Source organism: Tribolium castaneum, chromosome 5 (genome assembly GCF_031307605.1).
Source record: "Tribolium castaneum strain GA2 chromosome 5, icTriCast1.1, whole genome shotgun sequence".
NCBI lineage: Eukaryota > Metazoa > Arthropoda > Insecta > Coleoptera > Tenebrionidae > Tribolium > Tribolium castaneum.
Window position 1 is genome coordinate 15,001,547 of NC_087398.1, and position 13,356 is coordinate 15,014,902.

At 31.5% G+C, this 13,356-nt stretch overlaps 2 protein-coding genes across 3 annotated transcripts in view; one reads left to right on the forward strand and one right to left on the reverse strand.

The window, feature by feature from the left end:
• LOC661291 (uncharacterized protein) overlaps nucleotides 1-3,873 on the reverse strand; it is a 144,780-nt gene extending 140,907 nt beyond the window's left edge. For both annotated transcript variants that reach the window (XM_064357046.1, XM_967462.5), the window contains exons 1-3: nucleotides 3,665-3,873; nucleotides 2,631-3,611; nucleotides 2,413-2,576 (exon numbers count right to left, since the gene is read on the reverse strand). In XM_064357046.1, coding sequence (XP_064213116.1) covers nucleotides 2,413-2,576; nucleotides 2,631-3,611; nucleotides 3,665-3,751 — 1,232 coding nt within the window. In that variant the 5' untranslated portion in view covers nucleotides 3,752-3,873. The remainder of the gene's footprint in view (nucleotides 1-2,412; nucleotides 2,577-2,630; nucleotides 3,612-3,664) is intronic.
• Nucleotides 3,874-3,916: 43 nt separating this feature from the next.
• Nucleotides 3,917-12,649, forward strand: Tsr1 (Tsr1 ribosome assembly factor). The gene is made up of 9 exons (XM_008201867.3): nucleotides 3,917-4,109; nucleotides 4,162-4,432; nucleotides 4,483-4,666; nucleotides 4,717-4,972; nucleotides 5,023-5,167; nucleotides 5,219-5,393; nucleotides 7,945-8,442; nucleotides 11,803-12,379; nucleotides 12,437-12,649. Exons 1-9 carry the CDS (start codon nucleotides 3,998-4,000, stop codon nucleotides 12,583-12,585), a joined length of 2,367 nt encoding a protein of 788 aa, XP_008200089.1. The 5' UTR covers nucleotides 3,917-3,997; the 3' UTR covers nucleotides 12,586-12,649.
• The last annotated feature ends 707 nt before the right edge of the window (nucleotides 12,650-13,356 follow it).

A 13,356-nucleotide genomic window follows, 5' to 3' on the forward strand; every position in this document is an offset into this window, starting at 1 on the left:
AAGATAAGTTTGCTTAACGAATATCTTGAATAATATCAAAATTAAAAAAAGATAGTAATTAATAAAATTAATGCTCCTAACATTTCTTATAAGGAAACAATAAAGTACAGTTCGGCTCTTGAAAATTAAAACAATCACTTTTATCGTTTTATTAAAGATTTCATAAATTAACAAAAGGTCTTACAGATGTGCATTTGATCCACTTTCCTTACAAATAATGCATTTGTGATTGTAATAGGAACAAGAATTGTCACAAATTTTGCGAGTTGAACAAGAATAGTTAAAAAAAATAAATCATTACATTTGTCAAAGAATCATATTTCCAAGCGAAATAGTGAAGATTAACTAAAGTAATATTTCATGATAATAAAGTTTGGGATAAAAAATATTAATTTGCACTAGAATGCAAACTAGGCTTTCTGCGGGTAAAATTTTGATTGCTCACTTCGTCACACTTTTCAAAGCAAATGTTACCATGAACAGATAGATATAGGGCCTAAGCCTGAAGAAACTCTAATTTCCATTTTACTGCAGACTAATCATTTTCTGTCCCCAACTGGATTGTTGTCATGAAATATTACTTTAGTCAATCTTCACTATTTCGCTTATTCAATTATACATTATACAAAAAATAGTACGTAAAAGTAATTAAAACATAATAAATAAGTGTAAAATTTCAATTTCACTTTTATTTATTTTACCGCCAAATTTTGTCCAATTTTTTATTTTTTTACGTCATTTCGAATATAAAAAATAATAAAATAAATAAACAATTACTATAATGTAAAAGTTAACTGATTTACCAACTAAATCCCTTGTAATTATTGGTTAAAACAATCATAGCAGATCTGATGGGGTATTTCTTTGCTTTTTTAGCCAATTTCTTTGAATAATGAAGTTTAAAATTCAAACATAAACTAAATCTGAATTAATTAATCACATAAGTGGAAAATAAACAGATAATTAACCGAAAAATAAATACAGGTTGTATCAGAAATACGTGTGTTAATTTAATAGTTACCAGAGCTCAACAAATAAAACATTTTTTATTTGCAATTTTTCAATAAAAGTTTCGACAATTTATTTAAAATTGAATCAATTTGAACAATTTAAAACAACAATAAAAATTGTTACTATAAATACGAACTAATTATTAAACAGTGACCGGCTTGTTTACACAAAAGAAAAGAGAAAAACAGTGAAAATAATAAAGAAAAATTTTGCAAAATGTTAATAGAAAAGTTGTACTTGATGAGTTTTATTACGTGGTAAAATTAACACACGTATTTCTGATACACCCGGTATATGAATAAACAGAATTTGATATTTGTTACTTTGTTTTGAAGTTTTTACATTTCCTTTCGACTCAAGGTGGTTTTATGTTAGGTTTACTACTTTAAGCCTTTAACTCAAAAACAATCACAGTAATTCGTGACTTTTTTTAGCTTACTTCGACATAATTTCACAATATAAGAGAGTTTCTGGCTCAAAATCAGTGTAAATGCTCTAATTCGACTATTTTATTACTTTATTAGCAAAATTTTCTGGAGAACACAAAAGTTTCAGACTCAAAAATAAGCTAGACCTAGACTAATAAGTGACTGAAATCACCTCAATAACAAATTATGGAACAAGTAACAAACAAGTATACAGTAAGTACTTATTTGTTATTTGACACTTTTACTTTATGATTAATGTGTGTTTATACGTTTTCTCCAGTTTTTTTAAATTTTTAATTTAAGGCATGTTTCAGATTAATTTCAACAAATGTGAAATATATTTCAGATTAGTGAATTTAGCAACTGTAATTCGAAATCTTTCACACAGTTCAGAGCAGTAACACCAATTTCAAAAAAGATCAATTGTATTTACAAATGATACTCTGAAACAGAATTGCTAAATCTTCAGATTTTTTTGGCTTATACTTCGACAAAATATCGTTAAATGCAATGTATCAATTAAATACTCTAATTTTCGATTTTTTCCTTTTTTTGCAATTCTCACAGAATTGACTGACAACATATAAGACGAAATAAAGACGTATACAATTATTTATTATATTAATTAATCTTTTTACATACTTTATCGTTTTAATTAATATTTATTTATTATTTTTTTCTTTTAAAAACATTACAAGCTACGTTAAATTCTCTTGTTATAAATAAATCTTTGGCTCAATAAAGATCCAGTTTCGTGATTTTTTTAGTTTATTTCAACAAAATTCGCAAAATAAGTGAGTTTCTCCCTCAAAAACAACATAAAAATAAAATGAAACACATTAAAATAAAAATTGATTTGCCTCGTGGCTTGAAAATACATTTCATACACATAGAAATGAAAAATTACTATTTTAATAATTTTTGCTGCATTGAATCGTCAGACAAAAACATATTTTTCTGAACTTGTGCTTACCTTTGAGTGAAAAATAGCTGAAATCCGGGAGTAATCGGCAAAGAGTCGCGGTATCCGGGAACCGTGAGACTCCCATTTTCTAGCAAACTTGACAAAACTGAGGCTATATCCATACTTGCTGAATCAATGTCTTCCAGTAAGACCCAATTTCCTTCAATCACCGCCTATACAAAAACACACAAAAAATCGTACGATTTTAGCGAAATCTCGCAATTCACCTGTGTTACAACTCCCGGCTGCCAGACAAACTCCCCAGGAATATCAGTGCATCGATACGTCCCCAATAACATCTTACTATCAGTTTGATCACCTAACTGAACTTTTACAAAATTCTCTCCCAGTTTTCTGCCAGTTTTATTCGCAATGTGTTCCACCAAACTAGTTTTTCCCGACCCGACCGGGCCTTGCAAACAAATGGCTTTCTTCGAAGATAAACCAAAAGCTACTTTTCGCAAATTATCACGCGTGGAATTGACCATAATCAAATTGTGATGTGGCGTTACGGACGATTTTAATTTAGGAATGTAAACACCGGAAATATCAACAACGTCCTGCGTTTCTTTACTAATACCGATGACGGGGTGTTGATCCAAAGCCACAATTTCCGATCCCGTTTTACCCAAAGTGAGTGAATTATTGTAAATGCACGAAAATTTTTCGTGAGTCTCTTGTGGCAATTTCGATAAAATCAAATCTCTGAGCTGATTTTCGCTCATATGGGTGAGGACTGAAATGCAGTGACAGGCAATCCATTGGATTTCTGGACTTTCATGATTTAAATATTTGGTGATAAATTCGGACCAATTCCATTTTTTGCCGTAAAATTGAGGGTCACTTTTCAATAAAGCGTAACAAGACTCGACTAAATCTAGTTCGGAAATTGTTATTTGCGACATTTTGCGCTTCTTTGAAACTGGATAAGATTCATCCTCAAAGGGTGAGGGGTTGGACTCGAAATATTTAGTGGCGTAGCAATGCAAATCATTTCTAATTCGTATAATTCTGCCTAACAACACGCAGTTGGCCCTATGTTGCCCCAACTCAACAGTTGCAATAGACACAATTTTGGGAAGAAATTCCGAAAAATGTGTGACAACACTTTGGAAATAAACCGCAATAGTTATAACATGTTGGGCTATGTAATGCAAATGTTGGTCGTTTTTCTGGTGCCGATTTAAGCCAGTTCTCTTCTCCGTAAGCTGCGTAAAGTAAAAAACAGTTTCCAACTTGTCAAAACATGCAGACGAGTTACCTTAAAAGCAATACAAAACTGTTCGTTGATTTCACAAAAACTCTTCAGTTTGTGAAACAACAACTCATCCTCACTTGTCACTTCCATTTTAACCACCCAACAACATTTCTTTGCTGCACAAAACACACTGAACTGAACCCCAACTCGGTTACAATTCTAACCTAACAACACACACGTGCCAAACAGCACAGCTGCCAATCAAACATTGCGAAAATCCCCACGCGTCTTGACCACCATTGATCGGACGTTAGTGAATTTGAAATGTTAGGTTGGCGACAGCATGACATGTATCAACTGTGCTTTTTAAAACACGTGTTGTAGAGAAATACGAAAATGGGGGTTGATAAGGCGCAGTCCCACCGTCCTGGGTTATTCAAACAGTCCAACAAGGCCCACAAGCATGGGCGGCACCGCTCCAAAGGCTCAATCAGCAGTGACGCCAAAGGCAAGTCTGAGGTTAGGTTGGTTGAACAATTGTTTAATTTTTCCAAAAACAGGCAAGATTTCGGTAAAAACGCTCTCGAAAAAGATTAAGCGGGGCTTAAATCGCGACGAGCGGCGACACCAAGCTTTGCAGATCCGCCAAAATAAGCGAAACGATGTGTTGAATAAAAAAAGGTCGTTAGGGGGGCTTGACTTTGCCCCGTTTTTGGTCGCTGTGGTGCCCCTAAATAAACTAGGGGATTGCAAGGGGGTGGTCGAATGTTTGGCCAAATGCGACTCTGAGGCAATAATTAATAAAAGTCCAACTGGAGTGACACACATTTAGTGGGTTTTTGTATTTAAAAAAATGTATTTTTTGTGATTTCACATTTTAGTGCCCCCAGATTTAAGCAAAAATTCTCGTTTATCGTCCCATCAACTGAAAATGAATTGGCGATTTTGGACGCTCTTAAAATTTGTGATACAGTTGTGTTTTTAATGTCTGTCACAGGAGGGGTTGAAGAAGAGAATTTAATTGATAAGTCGGGACAAAATATTTTAATGTCATCGTTTGCACAGGTTTTGTCTCAATTCTTAAATTATTCGACGCTTTAATTAAGTAACTGTAGGGTTTACCAACTCCTGTTATTGTGTTAAGTGACTTAAATACTCTTGCACAAAAAAAGCGACACGACTATAAACAACAAGCCCAAAAATTAATTACAAAGTGGTTTCCAGACGAAAAACTTGTCACACTGGAGAATGAATCAGACGGAATTAATTTATTGAGAAAAATTGGTAATCAAAAAAGGAGAAGTGTTTTGTACAGGGATAGGAGGCCTCACATTTATGCAGAGGATTATGCGTTTATTCCTGATGAAACAGGTGAAATACATTGATATTTTGCTAATTTATATTAAAAGTGGTTATTTAAGGGCCTTACGGTACTTTGAAAATAACCGGTTATTTACGAGGGGCTGCTTTATCGGTAAATGGTTTAGTACATTTGCCTGGAATTGGTGATTTTCAAATGGCTCAAATAGATGCACCTTTTCACCCATTCGCGGTTGATAAAATCAAGTAAGTTATTTTCCCTGTATTGTTGGTTGTATACATTACTGTGTTTTTTAGGAATAAAAATGTAACAGGGATGGATTCAAATGAAAAGAGTGATACTAGAGTTTTGGATAAAGCTGATCCAGCTAAACAAGAGTCATTGGATGCCGAAAATGTGCCAGACCCAATGGATGCGGAGCAAACTTGGCCTACGAATGAAGAAATTGAAATGGCAGAACAAGAAAATAAGGTTTTGTTTTTTCTATAAAATCTTGTGTTATGCTGTCGATTAAGTTTCTTGTTAAAGCGGCGTATGACTTTGGAATTAAGTTGGTAACGTTAATTATGAAATTCAAACGTCACACACTTTTGCCAACTGAAAAAAAAATAAGCGGAGTTTTAAAACGTTGCTACTTTTACCAGATGCACGATCTTTCAATCGAGTAGAAGGTTTACCTACTTTTCTTTTTAAGTGAATGCTTAGAGCATCACAAGTGCTTTTTTTTACTAATTCATTGATTTTTTGGTCTATTTTAGTATTAATTATTAACTCAAAAACGTGCTTCCTGGCTTGAAAAGAGTAAAAACAAAACCACTTTTGATCGAATTTAGTTATTTTTCACCTTTTTAACAACAAAAAAATTTTCAAAAAAGAACCATCTGCGACCGAAATTGGAAAAATAATGTAATTATTTTAGTGATTATTGCTCTATTTTAGTGAAATCTCGCGGTAAAACTTGGTTTTTAGTTTATAAACATGTAAAGGTTTAAAAAAGGACCGAATTTGGTGACTACTGTTGTTAATATAAAAAAATTGGTGTTAAGATACTTGAAAATGGATAAAATAATGTATATAATTATCGACTTAATTTACTCATTTTTCCGTCTACTTTTGCGAAATCTCGTTGAGATCTTACATAAAAAATGTACTTAAACGTTGTGAAACATTCTATTGGTTTTTTGTTCTTTATAGTAAAATTTTCTTTAAAAACGAGCTAGATTAACTGAGAGGAAAATATCACTGGTTTCAATTTGTTTTTATGATTGCAAAATAAATGAGTCTAAAAACGATATAAGTCGAAGCAAACAAGTTAAAATAAGTCAGTTGTGACCTACTTTAGTGATGTTTCAATAATTTTTATGCAGATTTAGGGCAATTGTTGTGGAAAATGTTGCTAAACATTTAAAATGTTTCTTGCCCGCTTCGCTAGTTTTTGGATTATTTTTAAATTTAAATTTAAATTATGTGGATAATAGCGTTCTCAGCTGACAGAAAAGCTAAAATGCATGATTAAAAGTGTGAAACGATATCATTTACTATTTCTCACTGTTCCAAAATAAGTAGTGATTAAATAAAATCGGTCACTTAATTTAAAACGGAAGTTGTATCATTTTTAACTAATTTGTTAATTTTTCGGGATTTTTTAAAGAATTTCGCGAAATAATGGAGTTTCTGACTGCAAAACGTGCATTGTGACCTTATTTCGTAATTTTTGGTTTAGCAATGTTTCGCATAGAAAACTGTATTTCTACCCCAAAAACTTTTTCGGTATATTTGTTCGTTTAAATTTATTTTTTCGTTAATCATTTATTTAATTATGTCTCTATCTAAAAACGTGATAAATCACTCGAAAAGGCAAGAATAAAATGTGGTTTTTGACTTTAAAGGTAACATCAATCTAATTTATTGCTTTTTCAATTAGTCTTAACGAAGTTGTTTAGAAAAATTTTGGTTTTATCTCAAGAAACGTGCTGAAAACTTTTGAAGAATAGCAATCTTGACACCATAATTAACTCTTTGTCATTTGCGACTTGTTTCAACGGAATCTACTGGCTGAGAAACGAGCTAAAATATATAAAAAAAAAACAGAAACAATGTCATTTAAGATTAAAACATTCTCGACTTATATTTAAACACTTTTTCTCTTGCGGAATAAACGTGGTTTTAGCCTAAAAACGAATGAGAAAATGCAGCATTAAACATTTTCAGTTCAATTTGATTATTTTTTATTTTTTTTGTTACATAATTGTGTTTCTAGCTAAAAAACGTACTAAAACCAGAAAAAACCTAAACATAGTGTCGATTTAGTAATTTTTCCATCTGTTATAGCGAAAACTCGCTGAGATATTAAAAAATCTTAGACTTAGGCTTAGGCTTAGAGAAGACGATTTTCAATAATATTTTTTGATTTTTTTTCTGTTTTATTTTTGGCAAAATTTCGCTCAAAATGAACTAAAATCAGTGAAACAGGAAACATAACGTAATTTGGGGCCTGTTTTTACAAGATCTTGCAAAAATGTACCAATCATTTTAATTTTTCAGTCAATATTAGCGTAGATGTTCAAAAACAAATTAGATTTTGGCTTGCTTTTAATGGAATTGTAAAATGTGAAATAATTAAAAAAACGATCTAAGAGTGTTTACGAAAAGTGATAATTTCATTAATAACGGCATTTACAACCAAACTTTAATGATTCTTCGTCCGGTTTAGTAAAATCTCGAAAAAACTACAACAAAATAATTTGCTACTGGTTCGAAATTTCGCAAAATATGTCATGTTCTAACAGTGCAAATTTCATTACATTTTCGAGCTTGTTATTCACTTTATTTTTCGCGCTAGTTTAACAAACTCTTCCGAAGAAATTTGCATTTTTAACCCAAAAACATGCTTAACCGTTCAAAAAAAATTACCTCATTTTTAAACAGTGTATTGCATTTTAGTTGGAAAACAAGCGAAATTATCAAAAAAAATTCATTAGAAATTGGATCTATTGAAAGCATATTTATTAATTGTACGTAGGTTAAGAAAGTGAAGAAAGTCCCTAAAGGATGGTCTGACTACCAAGCAGCTTGGATACCAGACGATGATACTGAATTTCTTGAAGATAATGGCTCTTCAGATGAAGAATCGGATCAATACATGGACGCGATGTCGGAAGAAAAATCTGATAATTCTGACCAAGAAGATCAAGATTTTGACACAGTGACTGAATCAGAAGTGGCCCCAAATGATGAAAAATACGATCAAGAAATGGATTTTCTCGCAGAAAGACAGGAATTGGAAAAGTTGAAAGCTGCACGAAGTGATAAGATGTTCCCTGATGAAGTAGATACACCTCTTGATCAGCCTGCAAGAGTCAGATTTCAGAAATATAGGGGACTGGAAAGTTTCAGAACATCACCTTGGGACCCTAAGGAGAATTTACCAAGTGATTATGCAAGAATATTCCAATTTGAGAATTTTGATAGAACGAAAAAGCGAATTTTGAAGGAACTGGAAGACGTAGATGGCGCTAAAGTAAGTTTTTGAATTTTTTGCTTAAAAACTTATTTAAATGCTCAAAGAAGACAACACTAACGTCATTTTTGCCGTAATTATGCCACTGTCAGCTAGTTTGTAACAAAATTTTGCAAAATAATCAAGTACTTTTCCAAAAACAGGTTAAAAAATCATAATGTAAGTAACATTATAATTTCGTTTCTGCATGTAAAACTCTCGAAAAATTTTCTTCATGTTGAACTAATTTATTTTGTTTAGTTTTTTTATTGAAACAAGTGCTTAAAACACAATTTTCCAACCAATACGTTCGGTTTGTTTTGAAGCAATTGTACGTGTGAAAACATCCGAGAATGAGGAAAAAATTTTAACCTAACTTAATAATTTCTAGTCTCTGCTTAAAGGAGTTTCACAAAAAACGAGTATTTTTGCTTGAAAACTGCTTTTGCTTAGGCGCTCGAAGACGACAAAAATAACGATATTTTGATGCTATCATTAATCACTTTCTTACTGAAGAATGTCCTAGAACACTAAACATTTAAATCAAGGGAGCTGTTATGGATTTAAATACAAAAAAATATCAATCCTTTTCTTAGTACAAATAATATTTCTTTTTTTTTTATTTTTTTTGTTTTCCGCTCGAAACACAATTTTTTAAATATTGATCTCAAATACAGCGTGGAGCAAAAGTATGGAACCGAGCGTTTTGTGCCTAAACATGTGCCTTACGAAGAAAAAACAATTAGACCATCATCAAATACTTTAAAAATGTGATCATTTTGCAAGAATAAAATTTTTCGAAATTTCTTTTAGTTTTCTAGTTATTAAAAATTTTCTTTTCCCAAACAGCACCCCACCACGGCGATTTTTTTGGTAAAAGACTATGCACTAGAAATTACTTTAATTCAATTATATTAGATCTAAACCAGTGGTTCTCTGAAAATAAATTATTAAAGTTGCATTCCGAGCTCGTTACGAAGGTTTTTCGAACTTGGCCGAAATGATTGTATCCATCGATGTTCATATTTGCGAAAAATTTGACGAATCAAATTACTCGAATAGAAACGTCCATGGATACCACCTTTTCGGTCAAATTCGGAAAATCGTCGGAATGTGCTCGGAACGCAACATTAATTATAATTTATTTAAAAAAACACTGGTCCAAAAAAAAAATTATTGAAATATAAGTATTTTTTAAAGCATGATCTTTTTACCAAAAAAATCGCCGTAGCAGGGTGCCATTTGAAAAAAAAAATTTTTTGAATAACTCGAAAACTAAAAAATTTCGAAAAAAATATTCTTGAAAAATGATCACATTTTTAAAGTACTTGATGATGGACTAATTGTTTTTAAACTAGGAACTCTAATCAAAACTATAAAGTGACTTTTTCACTATCGGGGTTACAATCTTCTAATTTGTTGCAACAGTTAAATTTTATTTTAACAGAGAAATTATTCCAGTGAACCTCAAATCTATGTAGTACCAATTCTGCGAAGGTATGTTTTGCAGTTACCCTATTTTTACACTTTACTAATACCAGGTAAATTTTCAACTCCAAAACTGTAAACACACTGGATTTAATGTTTTGTACAAAAAATAGTTAAATAAAATTGTCGCTAAACTGAAAGTATAAATAAGCCACATTCCAAAGCATTTTATTTTAAAGCATCCGTTAGGTAGTATTTCACAAGATATCGTCTGTCTGAGTAATGTCTGTACTTCGTGAAAAAAATTTATAGACAGAAGAATAATATCGAAGAACCTAATTTGATACAATAATAAACGATCGTCTCTTATTTGTTGTATTGTAAGATATATTGGTAAAAATTGGTTAATTGACAAAACAGCCATTCCATTTTAACGGGACGGGGCACACAAATTATTATTAAATTTTATTTTCAGTTTTGATGAACAGCAGTAGAGGTGAATTTTTTTTAGGAACTTAGTATCAGTCAAATTTTTTGCAACCTACAATTTTTAATTTTAAAATACGGACAGGAAAAATAATTACAAATTGATGACGGACGGTATACAAAAAGACCTCACATTTTTATCGTTGCACAATCCTTATAAAATTCTGTTAATTTAAAAGTCACTAATTCCAACAATTATTTTTGAAATAAAAGGTGAAACCTGTTGAAGCTTTTGAAATCACAAAACCGAAGAATAAGGCAATGTGCAACGCAACGACTTCTGATTAATTTACTTTTTGTTTACACATGACGGACGGGACAAAAAAATCTTATGCGTGAAATCGCTCTAAAAAATTTATTCAGTCAGGTTTTAATTAATAAAGACTTTAACAATATTAAAATTAGACAGTGGAAATAAAAAATTCTTGGTTTTGTTTAACAATGTAAGAAATAAGACCAACATTTTATTTTTGTGATTACGGACGGGACAACAAAAGTTATAAAGATAGAAAGTAATGTTACTAACCAATTTACTGATCAATTTTCATTTTCTAAACTACCAGAAACTAAAAAATTACTCTTCAAAAAATATTCAACAGTTGTAGTAACATATACCGGGTGCTCAAAAACCGGCGCACCAACTCAATGGTGTGTGGTAGAGAACTGATTACATATAAAGGTAAAAATAGTAAAAAAAATCTTTGTATTAAAATTAGTGATAAATAACGAATTTTAAATAAATGATATCTGGCAACGCTGTGTAACTGTCGTGGTCTCAATAGAATTTGATCAACAATAAAAATAAATTATTTTTGAAATGGTTTCCTAGGAAATAATTTCCAGTGTTGGCACATCTACAAATTGTGATTTTTTGATGAATTTTATTTTTTTGATATTAAAAAAAATTGGTAAGGTCTACTAGTAAATTTAAAAATAAAGAAAACTGAAGAAGTTAATGACCTAAGTTTGTAGCTGCGGATTTTTTAAAATACGACTTTAGGAATTTTTTCATGATTATTCCCGTAATCTACACATGCTTCTCAACACCGTACCACTGAGTTGGTGCGCCAGTTTTTGAGCACCCTGTATAACGACAACGTAAAATTCTGACGTTATCGTTATATGTAAATTTCAGAATCCAATGAATTACTTCAAGTTAAATTTAAATTAAATTAAAATAAATTAAATTTATCCTATCCCAAAAACACTTTAGTCGCAAAATACATTATATCGAAACCGAATCGTGTATTTTGAAAGAAACTTCACATCACTAAAATCACTTTGAAATTTCGGGGTCAGATTGCATTTGCATTTTTATCCATTTGCATCTAAATCTTAAGTTTCTTTTTTTTAGTTAATTTTGATAATACTAATTTTCGATGACTCGACCTATTTTACCCCCTGTTCGAGTTATCGAAATTCGACGGTATTTGGGTATGTGTATTTGAGTCATGTGTGATTTTGCAGCCTGGATGGTACATAACTGTTCATATAAAGAACGTTTCACAACTTTCCTGGTCCAACTTCGGGAAAGTTGGCGCCCCCTTGGTGCTCTTTGGGTTACTACCCCACGAATACAAAATGTCAGTCATTAACGTCGTCTTGAAACGAACCCCAAACTACTCTCTCCCAATCAAATCAAAAGAGCGCTTAATTTTCCAATGTGGCTACAGAAAATTTGTCACAAATCCCATATTCAGCCAACATACAAACGGCCAGAAACACAAGTTTGAGAGATATTTTCAACCGGAATCAACAGTTGTTGCCACTTTTTACGGCCGAATACAATTCCCCCCTGCGCCCGTTCTGTGCTATAAGGAGGAAAATGGGAAGTTGGTTCTAGTTGCGACAGGAAGTTTGCTTTCTTGTAATCCCGACAGGATTATCTTGAAGAGAATTGTTTTGTCAGGACACCCGTTTAAAATTTATAAAAGATCAGCGGTTATAAGGTTTTTGTTCTTCAATCGTGAAGATATTATCTACTTTAAGCCTTGTAAATTGAGGACGAAAATGGGACGTGTAGGGCATATTAAAGAACCTTTGGGTAAGTCTTTTTTTTTTTTCATCAAGTGTAATTATTAATTTTTTGTGGTTATTTTAGGTACACATGGACACATCAAGTGTATTTTTGATGGACAGTTAAAATCGCAAGACACCGTTCTTCTGAATTTGTACAAAAGAGTGTTTCCTAAATGGATCTACGAAGATTTGGTGGTCAGTGTTGCCAGTAACGAAGAGATGGAAACGTGATTATTTTGATGCAAATAACTTTCATTTGCTGTATATTTATAATAAATAAAAGTGCTGAATGGAATGATTTTTTATTACAAGTTAATTGATTTGATTTCCATATTTCCTTCGAGTTTTTTTTTAAATTTAATAAAATTCGCTCAAAACCAGCTAAGAGTGAAAAAGGAAAATATCATTGATTTCAGCTTATTTAAAAAAAATTAAAGACGTGTTTTTTTCAGATCTAAAATAACATCTATTTTGATCTAGTTTGGTGATTTTTCGGTTAGTTTTATCGATTTCTCAAAAAACCTTAACCAACGAATTAAAATACCGGATTTTTGACTAGATTTAGCAAAACATCGCAAGGTATACAATTCTTTATCTTCTTTATTGGTTTATCGGGTTTTTTTTTGAAAAATTGAATTTTAGACTGAAAAATAGAGCAAAATTAATGACTTTCGACCTTCCATTAGTCCTGTTTCTACCGCGTTTAGAAATCTCCAGCAAAGAAAGATGTTTTCCACACAAAACGTGTTTAAACGCTCAAAATATTTTTGGGTAATTTTGGCTTGTTTTTAACTGTGTTTTACCTGCTTAACTGATGGCAACAACAATCAGAAATATTGTCATTTTTACCATTTTTTAAATAGTTTACTGATTTTTCAATTCATTTTTTAAGAATTTCCCGAAAGAATTGCTTGAAAACTGCTAAAATCTTAACATTTTTGGTAATTTTTTGTCCTGTTTAGAAGTCACTCGCTGAAAATTGAGTTTTTACTCCAAAAACGT